The following is a 24454-nucleotide window of genomic DNA, read 5'->3' as shown; positions in this document are numbered from 1 at the left end:
TGTGCCGCCTTTCGGGTCCCGTTTGGTTTCTTCCTGAACACCGCCTCTTCCTCTCAGTGATTGGCCAGTAGACAGTTCCTATGGTAACCGACAACACTTCCACTCTCCAGTCCTAATGACATCGCCTGCCTCAGAATAGCAACTTTGAAGCGAGGGCACGGGGGCGGGCCTTGCGGCTTATTACGCACGCGCATTCTCTTCTCACTGATTGGCGAGCGCCGTACACTTTCTCTCTTGCTCCAGGAACCCCCTTAGCAACGGTCACCGTTGAGACGGAGGAAGACGCCCCCAGCGGATTGGCTGCACCGGGCCTCTCTGCAGCGTAGATTGGCTGAAGCGTCGATAGAGGGCCAGGCCTTGGCAGCCTCTGCCGGAGAACCGGCTGTCCCAGAACCGAGGCAGGACAGAACCTGTGGTGCCCCGCAGCACAGAGGAGCGACAAGATGATCCGCCGGAAGTCCAGCCAATTCCAGGGACTGAAAATGCAATCGGAGCTTGAACAGCACTACGAATTGCGGAGAGAACCCAAGAAAGACCTCAGGTCATTGGATGAATCGGCCACGCGGATGGGAACAGGTGTGCATACCGAGTCGGGAACCGTGGCTTCGGTGAATGCGGATGAGGATCCTGCAGCCGACTTGTTCCCGGTGAGGACTGGACAGAGTCGTCCGCTCATGAATGTTTATAAAAGGGCTCCCCAGCAGGGCGCCACCCGTCGTTATGCTTTCTAACGTTCAAGACGTTTCCCGGGCTGCCTTGGTGAAGAGACGGGGGTGTGTGACCCCCCCTTGTTAATATGCTCATGAATAGTACTTAGGGGTCGCTGAAGCCCAGCCCGCCAGCATTGCTCGTAGCTAGTCTTTAAGATGAGAAGGCAAGTTAACGCGTTCTTAGGCCCGCTAGAGATTCGCAACGGCTCAAGAACTAGGGGCCATGAACAACAGAGCTCTGCCTCTCCCAATGCGCTTTCTCTCTGCAGCCGCCACTGCCCCAGCCCCGGATCTGCATATGGTGAGTGTGAAGAGCTTTGGGGGAAAGTTACCCTTCACACTTGTATTACTCCTTTAGGGCTTCCCCACAATCCTGTCAAACAGCAACGGTATCCTCATTTTACAGATGAGGAGACTGAGGCCCAGAGATGCAATTACCCGAGATGACTAAGTCAGGTCTCCTGCTGCCCCAGTCCAAAGAGAATGTGAGAAGAGGGGAGCCAAAGACTGAGAATGTAAATGTAGTATCAGTGCCTCTACGGAGCATTGTACAAATGGGGACACTGAGGTTCACAGAGGGAGACTTGCCCAGTTATACGGTAGGGAGTGGCAGAGACCAGAACTCAAGTTTCCTAATCCTACGCTTTAGAAATGAAGAGGATCATGAGTTCATTTTGGCCATACCCTCTATTTACAGATGGAGAAAGTGAGGCCCAGAGAGGGAAGTGACCTGCCTAAGGTTACACAGCAATTCAGTGGAAGGGCCAAACCTCTAACTCAGGTCTCTTGGTTCCCAGTCCAGTGCTCTAGCCATCATAGCCCTGTTATGAGGGTAATGCATAATGGCCACCAACACCTTTTCCCCTCTTTTCCTATGACAGGAAGTACCTGGACATCCATTCCATGCACAGGCTGGAGAAGACAGCCAATGTTGAGGAGATGAGGGAGTATGCAAGGGGAGCAGGGAGGGGAATAAGAGCTAGCTCTTGGGGAAGGCTGGGAGGTGGATGGGCTGGGAAGGCATGAGGAATGCCTGGCTCCAAAGCCTGTTGTACACTAGTGTGGGGCGGTGAAGAGAGGCTCCGGTTGTCACTCATTCCTTCCTCTCTCCCTCCCAAGGGTGCTGGCCGAGCTGTTGGGACTAGGCTCTCCTGCGCAGAGCCTGCGGGACGCCATCACCCTGGACCTCTTCTCCCATGCACTCATCTTCTGCCGGCAACAAGGCTTCTCCCTGGAGCAGACATCAACGGCTTGTGCCCTGCTCCAAGATCTTCACAAGGCCTGTATTGGTAAGAGAAGGCCCCCGAGGGCTGTGAGTCCAGGGGAGAGGAGAAGGCTGGCATAAGTGACCAGGGGAAGTAAAAGCAGGATTAGCACCTGAAATCTTTGTTCTGTCATCACTAGCAGCAGTATCACACCCGTTATTTCACCTTTGAAATCCTCTATTTCCTTATCTATAATAAGGCTACAGCACTAACGTTATGAAACTGTTCTGAGAAATATTATATATAATAGATGTAGATACATGCACAGTGCTCAATAAAACAGCTCTTGCTTTACTCCTGGAACTAATTTTCTACAGAATGTTTAACGAGAGCTAAACTATGTATTTCTTGGTTTATTGTCTGTCACTTCCACTAGAAAATACGCTTCTTAAGGGCAGGAACTTGTCTGGTTCAGTGCCCAGAACAGTGCATAGTGGGTACTCAATATTTGTTGCCTATATCTTTCTACTTCTAAAGCTCATGCTCAATAAGTAGCTGTTGAGTGACTAAAATGAATGATTATCAGGGAGAGTACTCACTGTCACATCTTGCCTTCCCTCCCAGCAACCCCCTTGGGCAACGTGGAGGAATGTTACCGCTACTTCACCAGTGTTCTTTTTTGCCACGGAATCAGGGTCAGTTTCACTCTCCCCCCAGATAAGGTCTAGCCCAGCCTCCCACCCTCTCTTACACACATGACCCTCATCTTCCTCTGAAGGCCACAGTGGGCTCTTCCTGCTCCTGGATTGCCGGGCACTTGGAGAAAAGGTGAGGGCTTCAGGAGGTGGTCAGTCCTCTAACTCCCAATCATCCCCACAGCGGCCCCCCTTCAGTATCAACCTCTTTAAGGAGGAACAGCTGCTGGCCCTGGCAGATTATGTGGTCAACACCTACTTCCGCCACTTCAAGCTCTACAAATATGTCTTCACACCCCAGGTACTGGGCCATGGGCTACAAGAGGCCACCCCTCATCTCCCCCCTTTCCCTCAGTGCAGACGTCTTCCTCCCTCTTCCCAGGTGCGGCTGGATCTATCTTTGACTTACATGGGGCTACAGGCACCCAAGCTCTGGCCAAAGGATGAGACGGGTAAGGGAGAATGCCGGGGCGAGGGCTGGACTGGGCTGGGGCTGAAGCCTCCTCCTGCCTTCTGGCTTGCAGAGAAAGAAGAGGGTGAAGAGGCGGAGGAGCAGGCACTCACCCCAGATGAGGAGGAACCGGAAACAGTGGTCCAGCCAGAGCCAGAGCCAAGTGAGGACCTGGAGGGGTTAGGGTTCCCTGTGACTTTGGGCAGGTGTGAAATGAAGGGTTTAGACCATATCAGGACTTCAGAATTTTTGTTTTAGTCATGGTGTCCTTTCTCCAAATGATTCCTTATGCAGAAGTCCAAGATGGCAAACAGATAAAAGCACAGCTGCTGGGGGTGAGGCAGGAGTCCCAGAAAAGGATTATAAAACCAATGACAATAGGGCTTCCCTGGCGGTGCAGTGGTTAAGAATCCACCTGCCAATGCAAGGGACACGGGTTCAAGCCCTGGTCTGGGAAGATCCCACATGTCGTGGAGCAGCTAAGCCTGTGAGCCACAACTACTGAAGCCCGCGTGCCTAGAGCCTGTGCTCCACAACAAGAGAAGCCACCACAATGAGAAATCCGCGTGCCACAAGGAAGAGTACCCCCGCTCGCCACAACTAAAGAAAGCCCATGCATGGCAATGGAGACCCAACACAGCCAAAAGTAAATAAATAAATAAATAAATATTAGGGGAAAAAAACCCAACCCAATGACAATAATAGACAGCACACATTTGACAACACTATGTGCCAGGCAGGCCCCATTTTAAGCATATATATATATATATATGTATGTATATATATAGACCTTTTTTTTTTTTTTTTTTTTGTCTGTGCCGTGTGGCTTGCAGGATCTTAGCTCCCTGACTAGGAATCGAACCCGTGCCCCCTGCAGTGGAATTGTGGAGTTGTAACCACTGGACTGCCAGGGAATTCCCACATTTTACATCTATTAACCCATTTAATCCTCTCTCAATCCTAGTTGCTAGGTGCTATCACTATCTGCATTTTACACAGAGGAAACTGAGGCATGGAAAGGTTAAGTCACCTGCCTAAGGTCACAAGGCTACTAAGTAGCAATCCAGAAAATGCAGCAGCACAGCCACTCTGCCCATCTTTCTCTCACAGAAGGGCTGGCTGACATTTTCTGAATTGAAGCAACACCGCCACTAGTGTAGCTCCCAGGGGCACCCTGGAAGGTTGTATTTGCCTGGCTAGGGGCAATCCCTCAGCCCCAGACGGCATCTCTTCTGACATGTCCCTTCTTCCCTGCCCCTGCAGGCCAGGTCTCCATCCTCCGGGCCTACATCAAGACCCAGATGAACAAGGAACTGGAGCAGCTCCAACAACTGGTGGAGGAACAGCTCAAGGCCAGTGAGGAAAGGCTCAGCAGCAAGCTGACCGCACTCGAGTGGCCCCTCCAGCTACCTCCAGGCAAAGGCAAGAACAAGACCTAGTGACCCCCACCCTCTTCCCCAATAAAGACCTGGACCAAAGTGGCCCTACCCTGCCCCCATCCTGAGCACCTTCTGGGCTTCTCTGCACCAGACACAGGACGCTGGCTCTCCCTGGCGTGTAGCAGATTTTATTGCATACGTGGCACAGGCAGCATGGATAAGGCCAGGCATGGCACTCTGGGTGGCTCTCTTCCTCTTCAGCTCTGATCTCAAAGCCCTGGCCAGTGTGGGTAGGTGTACAGGGCTGGTCTCTATGATACTTTGATCAGTGGCGGGCCTGGCCAGGCATGGGGGCCTCAGGCCATAGCCCAGAGGGGCTGGAATGATAAAAATCCTCCTCCTGGAGAGTTCTGCTTCCTGGGATTCCTCAGGGCTGAAGTACTAGCCCAGCACCATCATGGCCTCATCTTCAGTGATAGTTGCTGAGTCCCCCTCCTCTTCAGGGCCCATCATGGATAAAGGCCCTGGGGGCCGGTGCTGGAAGAGGGCTGCCCGGTTCTGCTGCTCACCCTTCTTCACCCAGTGTCCATAGAGCCGGAAGGCACAGCTGTCAATGAGGCGCCGCACTGGCCGCAGCGCATAAGGGTCCCTCAACAGTGCACTCTTGGTCAGCGGCCGTACACGGTGGGTGCTTAAGGCCACCCGTCCAGCAGCCAGCACTGTCCACACTGCCACCTGGGAAAGGGGGCAGTGTGAGCTCCACGGGCACATCCACCGAAAGAAAAATCATGGGACAGAGGAGCAGGCCCACGCCCTGACACTCTCAGGCTTACCCGGAACCGCTGGCGGGGGCTGAGGTTCCAGGGTTGGCTGCCTTCACAGCGCTCAAAGAATGGGTGCTGTAGGGCTTGCTCAGCTGTCAGGCGCTCCTCAGGATCCACCTGCAGCAGCCTCGAGATCTACGGGAAATGCCAGAGCATGAAGGGCAGCTCTTGGGCCTCCCTCCTTGCCCTCTCATGGCCCCAGCTCACCAGGTCTTTCACAGTGTCAGAACGGTCATCCCACTCAGGTGAACTAAACTGGTACCGGCCCTCCATGATCATGCGTAACATCAGGATCTGGCGTCGGTGCCAGAATGGTGGCGAGCCAGCCAGGAGTGTGAACAAGATCACCCCACAGGCCCAGCTGAGAAAGAGACCACAGTCAGGGAGGACTAGGTGAGCGAATGTGTTGAAGGACATTACACAAAGGAGGAGGGAAGGGGGAGACCAGAAACTCACAGATCGACCTCCTTGCCGTAGCCTGGGTGGGTTTCATCCATGGAGCACTTAAGGATCTCTGGTGCTAGATACCCTGGAGTCCCACACAACTCTGGGGAGAGAGGCCTGAGATTGATGGGATGTCACAGCCCCCTCAAGGACCCTTAACACCAGACCTCTGCTGGAGCCTCAACACCACCAGAGCCCCAAGTGTTCCCATTCTGCTCCTGCCTGCCTTCTGCCAAGTCTCGGTATTAGACCCTAGCCCTGCTGAACAATTCAAGGACCCACGAAGGCTCCTGGTGGCCTTCCTGGGAAAACCCGATTTTTAGATTGACTTAAAGGTGCTATCCAACTGTATCACTTGCCTCCCCCAACCCTCCAGCCAACCCAATCCTCACACAACTTTTTACCACGTTTTTACATATATACACACATAGAAAACAAAACTTAAATCTTTTCTGCATTCCTTTCTGCCCAAATCTATTCCTCCTCCTATAATCTCTACTGCAGTTAGTGGAACCACCACTCAACCAAGGGGAATGAGTAGGAATATGGGATTTCTTAAGGCACATTCTGGGTAAATTGTTTGTTTAAAACCCTTCCCTGGCTTCCCATCATGGCCTCAGGATCAAGTCTAGACTCCTACAGCACAGAGCCCTCCATCACTTGATCTAAGCCTGTATTTTTAGTTTCTTCTGGCACCAAGTCTTCCATCTCAGCAATTTCCAAACTGTGATCCATGGCACACTTCGAAGAGATCTTAATAGGCCTGAATTGAGAAACTGAATTTCTCTGGGGAAATTCATTCCAAGTCAAACTATTTACTGAACGCCTACCATGTGCCAAGCACCACACTAGACACAGTGGCGAATTTGATGTGCCCTTACCAAGCTCACCACCTACCAGAAAGCAAACAAATAACAGAGTAAGACATGTATCATGAAGTGGGGGAGATATAAGAGCAAAAAGCAAGGGCTCTAACCTGACACAGAACTTTAAAGTAAAAGCTGAATTATCCAAGCCAAGGGAGAGGCTGGAGTGGGCAGGGGCAAAAATGATGCAGAATAGGGAAGTGTATGTGGCAGCCCAAAGGGACACAAAGCACAGCATCTGGAAGATGTGTAAGTCCACAGATTAAGACCATGAACTCTGGAGTCATACTGCCCAAGTTCAAATCACACCTATGTGACCTTGGGCAAGTCACCTCACCTCATTAAGCCCACTTATAAAATAGAGACACAAATACTATTTCAGAGCTGTTGAGAGGATCTAGAGAAATAAGCCATGTAGACTCAGCGTGGTGCCTTACTCACAATAAGTGCCCAGTGAATGTTAGCTATTAGTAAGTCCAATGCAGAGCCACTGAAGGAGAGGAAGTAGTATATTAAAGGCTCTGAGGAGTCTCACAGTTGAACTTTGTTTAGTTTTCCACTTGCACTAGAAATGGTTTTCACAACAAATGTGTGGGCACGAGGTGAGAAGGGCTGTCGCGCCACACCAGGCTCCTCATAGCACCTAAGCAGCACACTGTGGACCTGCCTCCGCCAGACCCTAAAGGCACAGCTGAGCCCTGCTATCCCTCGCCCCCTCTTTTTCCTCCTGTGACAAGCCCAGCCTCCCCAGGCCGAGGTCCGAGCCCCTTCCTCTGTGGGTCCCTACAGCTGAATCAGGTATTCCTTCCTGGCTTCCTGGCATGGCCCCTTGCCTGCTGCGTGCCATGATCTGCTCACTTGTCTGCCTCCAGGTCAGGAAGCCCACACTGATTTGCACACGAGGCTCTGCACCCAGTGGGGACCTGGCAAGTGCTCACTGACCTTCTTTTCCTTGGTACTTGGGACCCAGTTCTCAGACCCAGCCAACCAGCCCCAGGCCTGAGCCTCTTTCCCTCCCAAGCCTCTCAGGGTACCAGGTCCCCTCACCTCGAAGCTTCTCGTCAGGTTCCAAGTGGCAGGAGAACCCAAAATCTGACAGTCGGATCTGCATATTGTCATCTAGGAGAATATTCTCAGGCTTCAGGTCTCGGTGTACAATATTGTTGGCGTGGAGAAAGCTCACTGCTTCCAGCAGAGACCTCATGATGGACCTGAGGGAGGCACAGTCTCCTTTGCTTCTCCCTGTCCCGCCCCACCCCCTGCTCATCCCAGGGGTTGCAGGCTCACCCATTACCTGGTTTCCTTTTCTGAGAGGGCCACCTTCTCTGTGAGATAGTCAAACAGCTCTCCCTTCCGCATCCTAAGGGATAGGAGGGGTTGGGAGATAGGTGCACCTCACAGTGGCGGCTGAGAAAAGAAGCCAGTGCTCACAGAAAATACCACGGAAGAGGCCAGTAAAGAGATCCCTCTGTAGACAAATGAAAGGGTCTCGAGACACAGCACTCCAAGAGTGAACCGGGTGTCAGGGGCACTTTGGCCCAATGGGTTGGCCGTCGAAATATCTGCACTGTGCCACAAGGGGGCTATTTTAGCAAGAATAAGTGCCTTATGATAATAATCATTTACAGGAAGTCTGTGTTATCTGAGAATACACTCACAAAACGCCTTCTGAAGTGAATCTATTTAGACCACGGACCAAAATTTTCCAGTTAATAGTAGCAAGAAAGTTGAATGGGACTTTACTTTGAATTTTGCTTATTTTATCTTGTCTTTAAAAACTGAGGTTATAATTGCAACTCTGCATCAATCCTTGAAATAAAGCACACACCAGGTTCTGCAAAGTTGCATGTGGTGTAACAGACACTTCCCACTTCCCCTCGACTTTTGCAGAGGGTCATTTCTTGTCTGAAGACTTTGTAAATTTCTTCCAAGGGCCTCTCTTAAACATCTGGTATCCAAACCATTCTCTTTTGAAGTACCTTTGCAACTGGTTTGCATTATAGCACTGTATAATATCTGACATTCAGCTTTAGACCGACCAGAAAAAGAACTGATGGGCAGACAGAGACTCCAGTGGAGGGTGTTAAACACTGGGAGACTGGTGAGGGAGAGTCTATTTACATGTGGTCAGCTCACGAATAAACACTCTCCTCCTAAAACAGGGTCTCATGAAGACCCTTTGTACTTAGCTGGTCACTATGACTCTTGAAGAACTTGCCTCAATCTGGGCACCTAGGGAGAAGGGCCAGAGCCCTAAGCTGGCAGGCAGGCCTGAGCGGGAGCAGAGGAAGGTGTGAGCAGGGTGGTCTTCAGCCCACTGTGCTGTAAGGCTGGGGCCATGCATGGAGGTGAGGAGGAGGCTTCTCGATTGGGGCTGGGAGATACTCACAGGTCAAACACCAGGAACATGAAGCTAGAAGACTCGTAGGAATCGATGAGAGTGACTGGGGAAAGAGGCAGAAAGGCAGAGAGACAGAGATGGAAAGGAGCAGATGCACATTAAAGGGCCTTTTCCACCCTGAGGCAGCAGTGGGCTGTTACTGGGAAGGAAGGAGAACCAAAGGAGGCAGTAGGGACCCAAAGGCTGGCCACACTTTGAGGTGCAGCGGAGCCAGGACTAAGGGAGCAGAGGCATGGAGGCAGTGCTGGGGGAAGTGGGCTGTGGGCAGGGCTAACAGGAGCAGGGAATGCAGCCTCACTGATGTGGGGGTGGCCGGCGACCTGGCGAAGGATGTGTGTCTCTCGCCGCGTGGCTTCTCGCACCTCCTCCAGCTGCTCAGGACTCAGCCGCTCAGCTGTCACCTCCATGATCTTCACCGCAAACTCCCGGCCAGTAACTCGATGAACGCAACGGCGGACTACAGAGCTCACTCCTCTGCCAGAGTCAGACAACGCGCAAGTCAGGGCCTCCTGCTCTCTCATTTCCACGCAGAGTAGGGCCTTGGCAGCCTCACACCCACTACGCCAGACTCTGGAAACCCATTTAGACAACAGGGTGAACTCCCAAGGAGCTCACCCTGGCCTGCAGGAGCTTCACAGCAGCATCAGCAAGCAACCTGGGTATCCAGCAATGTGCAACACAAAGCTCATAAGGCAGGCAGGCAGGGGTCCTGGGTTCCAGTCTCTGCCACTCCCTCCATGGGTGAGCCTAGGCACTGGGCCCCAGAACCTGCCCCTTGCCCCAGAACCCCACAGAAGAAAGTGGGAAGGCTTCCTCCAGATTTTACCCACTTCCACGGTTACCCCATCTAAATCCCAAAGTTCCCCTACAATACCTCAAGCGAAGGAGGCTCCAAATAAATACTGGGCCACTGACCAGAAGACCAAAGTTGAGAAGTAGGAGATCTCGGTTTAGGCCCCAAATCTGTCACTAATTAACCTCCAAGTGACCACTGACATAAGGTCTCTGGGCTTCCACTTCACCTGCTCTGAAACGTAGCCAACAATATCTTGAAGGGATGCTGAAAGGCGTTAATGAGGTAGAGAGAGGAAAGCCCATTTGGCTTTGTAAAGACAAAGTCCTAGGGAATTCCATGTGGTCCAGTGGTTAGGACTCCACTCTTCCACTGCAGAGGGCTCGGGTTCGATCCCTGGTCGGGGAACTAAGATTACACAAGCCGCATGGCACGGCCGAAAAAAAGACAAAGTCCTAGACAGGGATTTCCTTGCTTGGCTCTGTCACAAACTCCGTGTGACCCTACAAGTATTTCAGGCTAAGGTGAAAATCTCTCCAGGATCTGACCTCATACCACATTTCGCATGCTGATTCCCTGGATGCCATTCACATAACCTCACTGCCGTGCTCCCAGGGCCTCCTTGCCTTTATATAACTCCTTTTGCTGGAAATGCCTGTCATCCACATCTCTGGTTCAATCAGTGGATGCAAACCATTGACCCTCCAGGCAAACACAGCCCACAGATATATTACACTGTGGTCAGTGCATTGTTATTTACAAATCTGAATTCACATATCTTAGCTGGAACAAGAACGCTCCAGCTGCCACAATGCTCACCACTTCCTACTCTTTTTTTTTTTTTTTTGCAGTACGCGGGCCTCTCACTGTTGTGGCCTCTCCCGTTGTGGAGCATAAGCTCCGGACGCGGACGCGCAGGCTCAGCGGCCATGGCTCACGGGCCCAGCTGCTCCGCGGCATGTGGGATCTTCTCAGACTGGGGCACGAACCCGCGTCCCCTGCATCGGCAGGCGGACTCTCAACCACTGCGCCACCGGGGAAGCCCACCACTTCCTACTCTTTTACTCTTGGCCACTTCACAGTTTTCATTTTCTGCCCAACTACTAAGGGCACCTGAGTTCGAGGTCCCTGGTCTAATTATTACTCATCTTTTAATGAACCTCTGAGAATTTGTGGAAAGCTGGAGACCTCTGCCACATATATCCAACATTTTTATTATTTCGGGGCGGCGGGGGTGGTCAAAGATCCTTTGAAGCCATAAAGCAAAGAATTCCCGCTTTAAGGCCCAAAATGAATGCTGCGTCTACCAATTCTTTGTTTATTCTCCAGGAGGGAGGGACCACTCCCTTCGCTGGTATCCTATAGCATGTTAACTGTAGGAGCATTCCCCTTTTTTTCTTTTCTTAATTAATTTATTTATTCTTTTTTTTTTTTTTTTTTTTGGCTGCATTGGGTCTTCGTTGCTATGCGCGAAGTTCTCTAGTTGAGGTGAGCGGGGGCTACTCTTCATTGCGGTGCGCGGGCTTCTCACCGCAGTAGCTTCTCTTGTTGCGGAGCATGGGCTCTAGGCAGGCGGGCTTCAGTAGCTGTGGCTCGCGGGCTCTAGAGAGCAGGCTCAGTAGTTGTGGCGCATGGGCTTAGTTGCTCCTTGGCACGTGGGATCTTCCCGGACCAGGGCTCGAACCCATGTCCCCTGCATTGGCAGGTGGATTCTCAACCACTGCGCCACCAGGGAAGCCCCTACCTGTAGGAGCATTCCCTTTTAATTAAGCCTTCCTACTATGTGTCATGACTATCTACATGGGAAACCTGGGTGTTCAGACTCAAAGTCCAAACTCTTCCTACTGATGCACCCCAGTACCTTGTTCTCTGCCCACCCCTTAAATGTTAAGACTTCCCCAGGATCCCATCCTTGGCCCTGTTCTCAGGCTATATACACTCTCAGTAATCTTATCCACCTCCATGACTTCAACATTCATGCCGAGATGTCTACCCCACCCCCCCTGCCTTTTTTTTTTTTTTTTTTTTTTGGCTGCACCACACAGCTTGCGAGATCTCAGTTCCTCGACCAGGGATTGAACTCGGACCATGGCAGTGAAAGCCCGGAAACCTAACCAATAGGCCACCAGGGAACTCCCCTAGATGTCAGGCCAACACATCTTACTGAATAAATTGCTTCCCAAGGGTCCTAGAGACCTCTCACTGTCATCATGACCACTGAACACTTCATCTTCCCGACACTAGCTCCTCAATTCCTGATCTCAGTTAATAGCAATGCCATTCAATCCGACTCCCAAACTAGAAACCCTGGTGCCATTCTTGGCTTCGCCCTCTCCTTCACAATCTACAACATCCAACCAGTCCAGCCCATCCTGTATTATCTCTCAAATCTGTTTCCTAGTACTCCAACCCCACCACCACGATGGCCTCCTAACTGATCTCCCTGCTGCTAATCTCAACCACTGCCACCCATCTGCCACACTGCTTTGAGAACTAGCTTCTTAAAACAGCCCCAATCGTGTCATTCACTGCTTAAAAACTTCCCTGTTTAAATTCTTTACTAAGTTCTGTGTTCCCTCATTCCTCAGCAGTACCCCTAAAGCAACTGTCCTCTTTTTAAATGATACCTAATACTTTCAACCTTACAGTTACCTGTGGAATGCATTCAAAATTCTTGTTTTCTTTCCATACTGCCTCCCTATTAATTACAAGATAAAAATCAAATCCAAATTCCTTCATCTGTCACTCAAGGCCTTCACCAACTTCTTAGTCTCTTTTCAGCCTCATCCCTGGCTATAACCCTGCTCTTCAACCTTTGTTTCATGACTTATAACTTGTCACCAATTTCCAGAATGTGTCAAGCTCTTTTAAAGCTTCAGGTCTGAAATTGGTACTCTGGAAAAAGTAATTTAGTTAGAGTGTGCAGGAAAAACAAGAGGGAAAAGGTAGAAGAGAGAGACGAGGGATGATGCTACCACAGTAATCTTGGAATGAAATGATAAGGACCCTACTCTCTGATCTGCCTTCTTCAAAACTGGTCCTTCTGTGCCCTTGGCAGTGGAACCACTGTTTTTACCTAAGGGCTCTTCCTAGCCTCAGTGCATCTTCCCTCACCTGGTCCTGAAACCTTGTAGCATCTCAGGACTTGGATCTCAGCTCTCTTCTTTTCCCAATATTCTCTCTTCCCTGTGACCTCCAACCAGACCCAGGAGTTTTGTTTTTTTTTTTTTAATTTTGGTCACGCCATGCGTGGCATGTGGGATCTTAGTCCCCTGACCAGGGATCAAATCCATGCCCCCTTCAGTGGAAGCACAGAGTCCTAACCACTAGACCGCAGGGAATTCCCCCCAGGGGCTTTAAATACCAACTATGTGCAAATGCTTCCTGCTACGCTGTCTCAAGCCTTGATTTCTCTCCAGAATTCCTGATTCCAACAACCTTTTTGACATCTCCATGTGCTATCTAAAAGGAGTCTGAACAAATCTAATGGTCACACCACCATTGGATTTCCTGGCCTCAGCAGCATGTGTCACAGCAGACCATGCCAACCTTCCAGAAACATACTCTTCCTTTTTTTTAAAGTTGGTGGGTTTTAAAAAAAAATAATTTATTAATTTATTTTTGGCTGCATTGGGTCTTCGTTGCTGCGCGCGGGCTTTCTCTAGTTGCAGCAAGCGGTGCGGGGGGGCTACTCTTCGTTGCGGTGCGTGGGCTTTTCACTGCCGTGGCTTCTCTTGTTGTGGAGCACGGGCTCTAGGCGCGCGGGCTTCAGTAGTTGTGGCATGTGGGCTCAGCAGTTGTGGCTCACGGGCTCTAGAATGCAGGCTCAGTAGTTGTGGTGCACGGGCTTCATTGCTCTGTGGCATATGGGATCTTCCTGGACCAGGGATTGAACCCATGTCCCCTGCATTGGCAGGGAGATTCTTAACCACTAAACACCAGGGAAGTCCCAAACATACTCTTGTGTTTTTCTTTCTAACTCACAGATGGCATCTCTATAGTTCCCCTTGCTGGCTCCTCCTTCTCTAACTCTTTAATGGTGACATGCCCCACAGTCTGAGCCTAGGTCTCTTTCACTACTTCACATTTCTCTTGCCAACTACTATCTATATGCTGATGCCTCCCAAGTTAACAGCTCTAGCCCAGCGCTCTTGCTTGAGTTCCAGACTCACATGCCCACTGGACAGCTCCAGTTGGTGGAACTCTTGACTTGCTCACACCTCCCTCCAGACTGATCTTCCCCAGTCTTCTTCATTTCAGTAAATGGTACTCAAGCACTCAAATCCAAACCTTAGAATTTATTCTTGTTTTCTTCCCTTTCCCTTGTGGTCCATATCCAATCTTTCAGGAAATTGTATCAAGTCTCCCTTCAAGCCATCACCTAAATTATCCACTTCTCTCCATCTCTACCACTACCACTCTATTCTAAACCATCACCATCTCTAGCCTGAATGAATCAATAGCTTCCTAGCTGGTCTCTATGCTTCCATTCTTGCCCCTCTCCTATCCACTCTCCACATAAGAGCCAGAATGATCTTTTTTAAATGTAGCAACACACCTGTATTAAGCACTCACCATGTGCCAGGACGTGTCCTAAGAGTACCATATTAACTCTTTCTGTCCTCACAGCAACCTACAAGGTAGGCTCTTTTTTTAATTCTCTCATTTACAATGGAGACACTTTGAGGCATAGAAAGGTTAAGTTCCTAGGCCCCAAATCACAGAAATGTAAATCAGACCATATTACTACCCTACTGGAAACCACCAGTATCACCAGAGTAAACCTTACATTCCTTACCCTAGGGAATTCCCTGGCAGTCCAGTGGTTAAGACTTTGCCTTCCAATGCAGGGGGTGCGGGTTCGATCCCTGGGGAGCTAGGATCCCACGTGCCTTGCGGCCAAAAAACCAAAACATAAAACAGAAGCAATATTGTAACAATCAGTAAAGAATTTAAAGATGGTCCGCATCAAAAAAAATCTTAAAAAAAAAATTCCTGGAACTTCACTGGTAGCGCAGTGGTTAAGAATCCGCCTGCCAATGCAGGGGACACAGGTTCGAGCCCTGGTCCAGGAAGACCCCACATGCCGTGGAGCAACTGGGCCCGTGCACCACAACTACTGAGCCTGCGCTCTAGAGCCCACAAGCCACAACTACTGAAGCCCAGGTGCCTATAGCCTGTGCTCCGCAACACGGGAAGCCACCGCGATGAGAAGCCCGTGCACCGCAACGAAGAGTAGCCCCCACTCGCCGCAACTAGAGAAAAGCCCGAGGCAGCAACGAAGACCCAACACAGCCAAAAATAAATAATAAATAAATAAATAAATTTATTTTTTAAAAAATTCCTTATCCTGGCCCAAGGCTCTACATAATCCAACCTCTATTTACCTCTCCAACTTAATTTCCTCCACCTTTTCCCACTCTTACAACATTCTAGTCACTATGATCTTCTATCTGTTGCTTGAATAGGCCCTTTCCTACGCTGAGCCTTTGAACACGGCAGTTCCCTCTGCCCGGAATATATCCTGCCTCAGCTCATGACCTGTTCATTCTCATCGTCCAAGTCTCAGCTCCATTAATTACTCTTGTTCCATAACCCTATTTATTTTCTCCCTAGCACTTACAATGAACTTTAACTTGTTTTCGTGTCTATTGTCTCTCTCTACCACTGGAACATAAACTCCAGGAGAACAGAAATCTTGTAAGATGTTAAGGTGTGGGTCTTACATCTCCAGTGCCTAGCACAGTGCACCCAGCACATTGTACATGCTTAGGAAACCTTGATGAATAAATGTATCGGCCACTGCCTCTACAGGTGACGGCTTCCTTCTATTTGGTGTGTGCTGAACTCCTACTCATCCTTCAAGACCCAAATATCACCACTTCTGGGAAGATGTGGTTTTCTGAGACCCAGCAGCACTTTTTACACAGCCTGATACTTTTTATATGTTCATGTGTCTCCTTCAGTCACATCACTTGGGAGTACCTCCAAGGCATAAACATCTCTTCTACACTCCCCATGTTTATCTTTGTGTCTGGCACCCAGTAGGTGCTTGAATTATGTTTGTTGAACACATAAATGAATGAATTCGTGAAAAAATGGGGGTTGACCCAGAGTAAGAGTCTAGTCACCAAATGTTCCTCCACTCACCACTGACCCTTCTCATTTAGAACTCTTCAGCCCTCAGAGGGAACTGTGTACCCTGGCTAGGACCTGACCTCTCTGGACCTCTGTTTCCCTGCCGTGGGCTCACCTGCCAATGACGTCCTTAGGGTCGTACTTCTGGTAAAACTCCTTGGCCGCAGCCCAGTCGGGCAGCTCATCCTCCGGCCCCACGTCTAGCGTCATTTTGAAGTAGGTGGGGGCCTGTGTGGAGGAAACGGAGGGCAGTGAAGGCAGGGAGGCCCACAGGCTCTGAGAAGACGAACATCGCGGCTCGCAGAGGCGCAGCCCTTGCGGCTGGGGAGCCAGGATCCTGTGGGATGGGGACGGGGTGGGGGAAGGACAGGGACTAGGGAGACCCCACGAAAGGGCCTTAGGGGTCGGGACGGGATGGCAAGGCAGGGAGGGGGGCGGGGGAGAGGAAGGGAAAAGGTGCGGAGGAAGAGGGGAAGGGGCAGTCGGGCTGGTGGCTGTTGCTGCGCAGGCGCACTTGGGCGGGCGCTGGGAGGGGGCGCGGGGTCTCGCGCGGGCTCACCCGCGGGGACGGGGAGAGAAGTCAGAGTCGACGCGATGCCTCCTTGTCGCCGGGTTCGCCTCTAGTCCCTTACCTTATCCACAGGCAGTGCCGGCGACGACCTCAGGCCCCGCCCCCATTCTGTCCGCCAATGGCCAGCGCCACCCGAAGACTGAGGTTCAAAAACCCTTCCGATTGGAAACTGGTAGTCCAATAAGAAGCCGAGAGTCCCGAGGCTGGCGCGGGAGTTGGAGCTCGGAGTTACCTGAGGTTGCGACGCTAGGGCGGGGCTTCAGATACGGCCAATCAGGGCACGGCATCTGCTGGGGCCAGCAGGGGGCGGAGCTTATTGACCAGTGGGGCTGGAGGCCTGGAACGGGACCCGGAAGTTAGATTTACCGGTAAGTGTGACCTCCGGGTACCTGGGACGCGGGACTCGCTGCGCCTTCGACTCCCGGACTTGGGCATGGTCCCCTCAGTCTCTCAGAATCCCTATCTCAATTCGGCTTTTAAAAATATTAGCAGCCTAGTCCAAAGCGCCTGCTTTGAGGGGCAGAGCATGCAGCTTGGACCTCAACTTGGCTACTTGGTACGAACTTGTACGAGCCACAGCCCGTCAGGCAGAAGAGGCTTTGTCGTCCTGTGGCTGCTCCGACTCTTGAATACCTCCAAAGCCCTAGTGCTCACCATCTGGGGTTATACATTTTCCCAGTCTTCCACTACCACCTCCCGAAAGCCTTGGGGAATATCACACTTTGTTCGAAGCCTACCAGTTTATGAGATTCTGCCAGGAGCGACTCACTTCATAAATATTCTCAGTGCACAGCTCAACCCTGGCATTCACTTACTCATTCAACAAATATTTGTTGAGCGTCTAAGAGTTAGACTAATAGCAATGAAAAAAAATAAGGTCCCTACCCTTGTGGAGGTTGTGTTCCAGGAGGCAGAGAATGAATTCATTTAATCTTCTATCTTAGAAATGTCACTTTGGGATTGCAAGCATGTAAGAGGAGAAAAACGAATCCAAGTAACTTTTTAACAGAGTACTTTGACCTTATACCATTAATCTAAAGACAAAATAGTTGCAAAGAAATCTTGTACTTAGTAGACTTGTTGTTTGGTAGCATAATGGGATAATTATTTTGAAATTGAGCAAGTCAATAAAGATTGATGTAGTTGGCGGCCTAGATTCTTACTGTGGGAATATGGAATTTGGAATAGGGAAAGGAGAGCACCTTATGATTGATTGAAATTGGAGGTATGATTTTAAGAAATGACTTAAGATAGATAAAATTCGATATTTTCTAGCTCTAACCTCTGAAAGGGCCTAGAAGCAATAATGTCCCAGTAGAGTGAGCATAGCTAGTGTCTAGATACTGATTTCAAAGTAACAGTCCTCAATAAAAGAAACCAGGGCTCCTTGGGAGAAATGGCCAATTCCCAGGCTGGAGCAGAGAAAGTACAAGATGAGCCTGGAATAATTTGTGCCAGAAAGCAAGTGAAGTAAGATGGGGACTTAAACACAAGAACCAGGTTGAAATCAGGGACAAAAAGGATAATGAGACTGAGAGGGCTATGAGGGAGCCTTCTGATGTACTAGAAATGTTCTATTCACCTAGGTGGTGATTACACAGGTGTGTTCGTGTAAAAACATTCACCATTCGGCACACATAAGATCTGTGTACTTTACTGTAGGTAAATTATACCTCAACAAAACAATTTAAGAAGGCTAATGACAGTAATGGGTATAACAAATTGAATTTAAAAACAATCTGAGACCATACTGACACTAAAAATTGTAAATAAATAAATGAAAGAGAAAAAGACCTTCTTTATAGTAGAATGCCAACTAATAAGTATAGAAAGAATGATAAAGTTAAAACATCAACATTTTGTAAGCCTCAGAATAACTGACTTGGGCAAAATGGACATTAAAGTTACTGGTAAAAATTTGCTGAGGTATTTATACAGGTAACTTTTTTTTTTGGTAAATTTATTTATTTTATTTTTGTCTGCATTGGGTCTTCGTTGCTGCGCACGGGCTTTCTCTGGTTGTGGTGAGCAGGGGCTACTCTTCGTTGCGGTGCGTGGGCTTCACACTGTGGTGGCTTCTCTTGTTGCGGAGCATGGACTCTAGGCTTGCAGGCTTCAGTAGTTGCAGCACGCAGGCTCAGTAGTTGTGGCGCACGGGCTTAGTTGCTCCGCGGCATGTGGGATCTTCCCAGACCAGGGCTTGAACCCGTGTCCCCTGCATTGGCAGGCGGATTCTTAAGCACTGCGCCACCAGGGAAGTCCCTATACAGATAACTTTTTAATTACAAAGGAAAAAAAGGATCTTTACCTCTGCAGAAATCTGACAGACACTACCTTAAAATCAAGTTGTCAATGTTACCTCCACCAGTAAAAGGGCAAATTGACATATGCCTCTCGATGTGATGTATTGAGGACATACAGCTTATGTAATATTTTAGCCAAAAATGCATAACCTGAATTCAGTCATAAGAACCCAAACTGAGAGACATTCTACAAATGGCCTCACCTCAAAAATGTCATGAAAGACAAAAAAAGAAAGGATGAGGACCTACTAAAAATTGAAGAATGCTAAAGAGATATGACAAACTAAATGCAGTAAGTGTTCCCACACTGGACCCTAAAGCAGAAATTGCTATACAGGACATTATTGGGACAACTGGCAAGTTTGAATATGGACTATATATTAGAAGATAATATTGTACTGATGTTAACTTCTCTGAATTATATAATTGTACTGTAGTTATGTGAGAGAATATCCTTGTTCTTAGGAGATATAGATCATGAGGTATTTAGAGATGAAGGGCCTTCAACTTACCCTCAAATGATTCAGCAGTAACAATTACGTATATTTAGAAAGATATAAAGCAAATGTGGTGAAGTTAAACATTATAAATCTAGGTAAGAGTACACATGAGTTCATTGTACTGTTATTGTTCTATAGATTTGAAATTTTCTCAAAATAAGGAGTTAAAAAATAGCAAGACCTCATGTAATCAGTTTGGGGAAATGGGATATTCTAGTAAACTGAAGCTGCTAATTAATCAAATACTAGCTTTAAAAATTTTTTGTAAAAAATCTCTCTAAAATGAGTTATCCTGATGCCCAGGCAGCACCTCACACAAATTAAATCAGAATCTCGGGGGGGTGGGTGGTAAAGCTCAGGCATAAGTTACTTTTTAAGGCTCCCCAGGAGGTTCCATTGTGAAGTCAAGGTTCAGAACCACTGCTGTTTATATGGCTTCTACCCATTGTTGTAGTTCTAACCTCTGGACCAACAATGGATTCCCTTCACTTTTCCTTCCTGAAACACTCTGGAACACTGAAAACAACCATCATGTGCCCCTCCTTCCCCTTTAATCTTCATTGTGCAACATCTCTAATTCCTTTAGGTGCTCTGTTGGTCTCTCTGCTGGTGAAATCACCCCAAAATTTCATTCCCAGGGTACATGTACTTCAAAGAACATGTACAAGAATGTCCAAAGCAGCATGATTCATAATATCCTAATGGGAAACATTCCAAAAGTCCACTAACAGAAAATCGGTAAATTGTAATATAGTCATATAATGGAATACTATACAGTAATGAAAACTACAGCTACACCAAATATTGATCAATCTCACAAGCAATGTTAAGTAAAAGAAGCAAGACATAAAAAGAATACATATGATTCCATTTATATAGTGTTCAAATGCAGGCAAAACTAAACTACATTGTTAGAAGTCAGAATACTTGTGGGTAACAAACAGAAAGTTACCTGTGGGAAGAAACGAAGGTGTAGTGATTGGGAGGGGTATAAAGGAGGCTTTGGAGTGCTGGCAATGTTAAATTGGTTACATTGACTGAATGGTGGTTTTTCAGATGTTTTCTTTGTGTTAACTTATTGAGCTGTCTATTCTGTTTTGGATATTTTGCTTTGTGTACCTCACAATTTTAAAAATGTTTAAAATATTATCACAAGGCCCAAGATAAAGGATATGAAAATTCATCATAATCATACAAGTTTCTACATACAGGGTGGTGGTTGCTATTATCCAATCCTTTCACTCCTCTCTCAGCTCTGGAACTAACTGTCTAGGTTGAATTCCAGCTCTGCCACTTACTAGCTGTGTGACCTTGGATAATCTGTGCCTGTTTCCTCAACTATAAAATAAAAACAGTAGTACCTACTATTGAGTGATTTTGAGGACTGAAGAAATTAAGAAATATAAAATGCTTAGCACACAGCCTGGAATATAGTAAGCACTCAATAACTAGTAGCTGCTGCTACGACTTTTCCTCTGTGGCCTAAGGGTCTCTGTTGATAGGTAAGGGAGAAGTTTGGGTCTTTCCAAGAAGGGAAACTTCCAGAAGAAGAAGGAAAAGGGGGAAAAAAATCCTTTCCTCCTCTTGAAGCCCCTAGGTAAGGGGAGATGCAGGCTTCTCCCATCAGTCAGATGTCCAGTCTGGCTCTCACTAAGGGCCCAGGGAAAAGCAGGGGAAGAACAATTAGACAGGAGCATTTCGCCACTAAAAAAGACTTTTATTACAAAACAAATACTAATAAAATCAGGCCTGGGCTTCAATCCCACCTCCTAGAGGCCCCTAGGATGGAGGAGATTGGGGGGAATAGGGGATGGTGGGCACTGAAAGAACAGAGCAGGCTGACCTCCCCTCATCAGTCTCAGCTGCTGCCTCTCTCTTCCAAAGCCCTTTGAGAGAGGCACCATCCTTCCAGCCAGGAAGTACCATTGTTGGCACCAGACCCTAGCAATGCCGCATTGCAGGATTCAGGATGTCTCGGCTGACTCTCAGCAAAGGCCAGCTAGGGTCACTCAGCCTGGGCGATGGCGTAGGAGAGCAGCCATAGAAGCAGCGGGCCCAGAACAAGGACAGCAAGCCAGACGGCAAAGCTGGCCAGGATGAACCTCCGGGCCCGGGCCCCCCAGTGCACTGCCTCCTCCAACCGGCCTGCCTTATGCCGCTCTTCCGCCTGTGGGGGCAGGTTTTTGGTTAGGTTCTCCCCCTGCTTCTGCCCCAAAATGCCCTCTGCCCCACTCCAATCCTACATCCTCGTCTTGGCTCAAAATCTCACACCCAAACCCTCCACCTCCCTTTCCAGTTTCTAACTCTCATGTCTCACCCGCAAAGTAAGGTACCCACTCTGCTCTGCCTCCTTTTCAGGATGGCTTTTGTTTTGCTCAGAAGATCACGTATGGAAAAATACTTTTCATTTTATTCCCCATTCTTTTCTACTCATTTCAGATTCATTCAGAATTTGGAATTCTTGGCAAGAAACAGTGACCAATCTTGGAGTATTTCACTCATGTCGAACCAAACAACACTCCGTTCTCATTAGCCCAAAGGGCCTCCTCTTTTTCATTAAGGATTCTTTTTATGATTTTGCCCTAATGAAATCCAGAAATTATCACGATAAGAAAACAGTTTCTGATAAAAATACAGCTAGGGTCGAGGAAATTCCGAAAGGTACACATGAGGTTTCTGTTAGATGTTTTGAAATGGTGAAGCCCTCTCAAAAACTTCATAGCTTCTTCCGAACTCCTATAGATTGTTCTAGTTACTGCTCGGCTGCCCCGAGTCTTGCCCCTTCCCATTCATCCTCTTTATAGGCCTTGAGAGTGGACCTTAACTACAACACAAATCTGACCATGTCATTCTCCTTTGCAAAAATCCTTGAAAGGCTCCCCAGTACTTCCCAGATAAAGCTGAAACTCCTAAGCACAGCACTGGAGGCTCTTGGGAATCTAGATCCTCTGGCTTCATCTCTCACTGTTCCTTACTGGTTCATTCACGCTGAACTAATAGTCCAGGTTGCCTTTGTATAGGCTGCCTGTGCTCCCTTCGCCTGGAATGCGCTTTTACCCTTATTCACTCATCCTTTAAGATTACTTTCTTTTTACTCCCTTAGGATGCCTTTCCTGTTCACCTACTCTATTATACACATACATGTACTTACATACATATATATATACATACATAGCTCCTGGAATACACTGTGCTTCCTCTATCATAGTACTGATGAGCTGTATTCCATTAATAGTTACCCATTTTCACAGCCATCTCTTTTGCTAGACTGTAGGCCCTTTGACGGCAGGAACCATGTCTTATTCCTATTTCTGGCACCAGGCCCACAGCCAGGCTCTGGCAGGTACTTATTAACTGTTTGATCAATATAGATAGATCGGGTATACAGAACCGTTGCCTTACTACACCCGCACCCCTGCTTCCATAGGAATTGCTTTCCTCACCTTGATGGCAAACACAAGGGCCACGACTCCCAGGCAAGAGCAGCCACATATAATGCTAGTAGCTGCCAAGTAGCGGAGGCGGAGCGAGCAGCAGCGAATGGGGGATGGAGAACGAGCAGCTTCCGTGTTGCTCACCAAGCTCTCCACTGCCTTCTCCTCGTCCTCCATCACCTGTAGGCGATATAGTCAAGATACTTGTAAGCCCAACAACTGAACCCCTGGTAGAGTCTTGCTCAGACTCTACCCGCCTCTCTGATCATGTCATGGCCTAGTCGAACTCTCAGAAATGCTGCCTTACCTGGGGAATTCCCCTAGTGACTCATAGACTGAGAGGAAATGTGTGTCTGGAATCCTTTTTCCTCAGCCTAAGGTTCCCAGTCTTTAAAGGCAAGCTGGTGTCAATGTAGCATTATCTGTTTTACTTACTGTTTTGGCAAGTGGGGAAAAGCAAAATGACAGGTGCATGCTGAGAGGCAGTAGAAAAACACAGAATCTCAAAAACTGCTAGGAGTCTGAGACTACCCAATTCAGTGATTTTAAACTGTATTTCAAAGGGCCCTGAAGTTCCTTAGAGGCTGCCCTCAAATATTAAGGAGGAATCAGAGAATGGCATCCTAGGTCCTCTACTCCACTTTAAGGATATCAGCCATTTCATGTGAAAACACAGTGCTGGGGATGGGGGAAAGTAGGGGAAAAGTACCCATCTAAGCTCTCTTTGTAGCTGAGGAAACTCAACTTCAGAAACACCTCACCCTCCCCAAATCAGAGCCTCCCTTGCTATGCTGACTCCCTTCCACCTCCTCTCTCCATTTAACCCAGGTCATACAACACAATCAGATTAACACTGAGTCCGAATGACCTCATAAGCCACACAGAAACCTGCATAATGATGCCCTAATCATTTCTCATCTCCCTATTTCCCAAGCCCTCAGAGCCCTGGCATCAAACTGCCTTTCTACCTTCATCCCCAACCATTCCCCTTCACCCTAGACAAAATGAAAACATGTGCAGTTCTCAGAACACAAGTAACAAAGGATAGGAAAGGTTAAAAAGAAGAGGCAAGAGCCAAGAATGATATGTGCCACAAAGCTGCAGGAGAATGGATGTGAGGAAAGAACTGAGATGAGATAAACACAGTACAGTCATCAGGGGAGAACACAAGGAGAGGGTCCAGGGAATTGAGGTCAGAGAAAATGTAAAAACAAATGGGGACTCTTACCTGGCTATAGGCCTTGAGGAACTGTGAGTTTCGGCTCCTGCCTCAGGTTTGATTTGGCTTGGGTGGAGATGGAGCTGACTCAGGGCTCCAAGCCAAGCCCAGGGGTGGGGTTGAGTGGCCAGCCACCATCCGAAGAGCCCCAGAAGCTCGGAAGGGGGTGTGGCTGATTCAAACCAGTCTGGCTAGATGGAGTAACTGGAGGTAGAATGCCTGCCTTCTGGAAAGGGAGTGAAAGCACCTGAGCAAGAGTGATTAAAGCAGGGAAAAGTCTGAGGCATCAGATAGCTCCCAAGGAAAGTCCAGCAACCAAGGGAATAGAAGGGAGGAGAGGAAAAGTATGAGTCTGAATGACTTAAAATTGAAACTTTAGGGAAAGGTACCCTACCAGATAAGATTTGCCATTCTTCCCTCTTCTTGCGTGGAGATTTCTGCCTCAAAGATACATAATTCTGAGTTAGAGATCGGGTACTAGGGTCTTAGCAAGAGCAAGAGAGAAGAGAAAACTGATACCC

The 24454-nt window shown here is 48.5% G+C and overlaps 2 protein-coding genes across 9 annotated transcripts; one reads left to right on the top strand and one right to left on the bottom strand.

The window, feature by feature from the left end:
- Window positions 1-373: 373 nt before the first annotated feature.
- CFAP119 (cilia and flagella associated protein 119) lies at window positions 374-4500 on the top strand (the record flags this gene model as incomplete). Of its 3 annotated transcripts, XM_079945421.1 has the most annotated exons (9): window positions 374-647; window positions 980-1011; window positions 1592-1657; window positions 1830-1999; window positions 2540-2610; window positions 2795-2911; window positions 2993-3062; window positions 3135-3224; window positions 4325-4500. In XM_079945421.1, the coding sequence occupies exons 1-9, from the start codon at window positions 444-446 to the stop codon at window positions 4498-4500; spliced, it is 996 nt and encodes a 331-aa protein (XP_079801547.1). In that variant the 5' UTR covers window positions 374-443. The 3 variants fall into 3 exon arrangements, with proteins under 3 accessions (XP_079801547.1, XP_079801546.1, XP_079801545.1); XM_079945420.1 differs by having other exon boundaries at window positions 2993-3224; XM_079945419.1 differs by having other exon boundaries at window positions 2795-3224.
- A 118-nt stretch (window positions 4501-4618) lies between these two features.
- Window positions 4619-24442, bottom strand: LOC307174782 (phosphorylase b kinase gamma catalytic chain, liver/testis isoform). Of its 6 annotated transcripts, XM_079899143.1 has the most exons (11): window positions 23943-24442; window positions 22724-22894; window positions 16022-16134; window positions 9274-9449; window positions 8964-9018; window positions 7869-7934; window positions 7622-7785; window positions 5721-5811; window positions 5472-5625; window positions 5274-5399; window positions 4619-5175 (listed from the first exon to the last, which is right to left on the bottom strand). In XM_079899143.1, the coding sequence occupies exons 2-11, from the start codon at window positions 22889-22891 to the stop codon at window positions 4882-4884; spliced, it is 1407 nt and encodes a 468-aa protein (XP_079755269.1). In that variant the 5' UTR covers window positions 22892-22894; window positions 23943-24442; the 3' UTR covers window positions 4619-4881. The 6 variants fall into 6 exon arrangements, with proteins under 6 accessions (XP_079755269.1, XP_079755264.1, XP_079755265.1 ...); XM_079899138.1 differs by lacking the exons at window positions 22724-22894; window positions 23943-24442 and adding an exon at window positions 16466-16584; XM_079899139.1 differs by lacking the exons at window positions 7869-7934; window positions 22724-22894; window positions 23943-24442 and adding an exon at window positions 16466-16584.
- Between the last annotated feature and the right edge of the window lie 12 nt (window positions 24443-24454).

Source organism: Stenella coeruleoalba (genome assembly GCF_951394435.1).
Source record: "Stenella coeruleoalba genome assembly, chromosome: 15".
NCBI lineage: Eukaryota > Metazoa > Chordata > Mammalia > Artiodactyla > Delphinidae > Stenella > Stenella coeruleoalba.
The sequence above is the reverse complement of the archived record's forward strand: the minus strand, read 5'-3'. Positions and strand labels throughout refer to the sequence as shown.

What these genes read in the sequence shown, in the direction of transcription:
- LOC307174782 (XM_079899143.1), bottom strand. Translation starts at nt 22,891, where the DNA reads ATGGAGGACGAGGAGAAGGCAGTGGAGAGCTTGGTGAGCAACACGGAA. An exon ending in CGCCGGCCACCCCCACATCA is followed by an intron (nt 9,019 to 9,273) that starts GTGAGGCTGCAT and finishes CTCTTTCCCCAG; the next exon opens with TCACTCTCATCGATTCCTAC. An exon ending in GCCCCCGCCAGCGGTTCCGG is followed by an intron (nt 5,176 to 5,273) that starts GTAAGCCTGAGA and finishes CCCCTTTCCCAG; the next exon opens with GTGGCAGTGTGGACAGTGCT.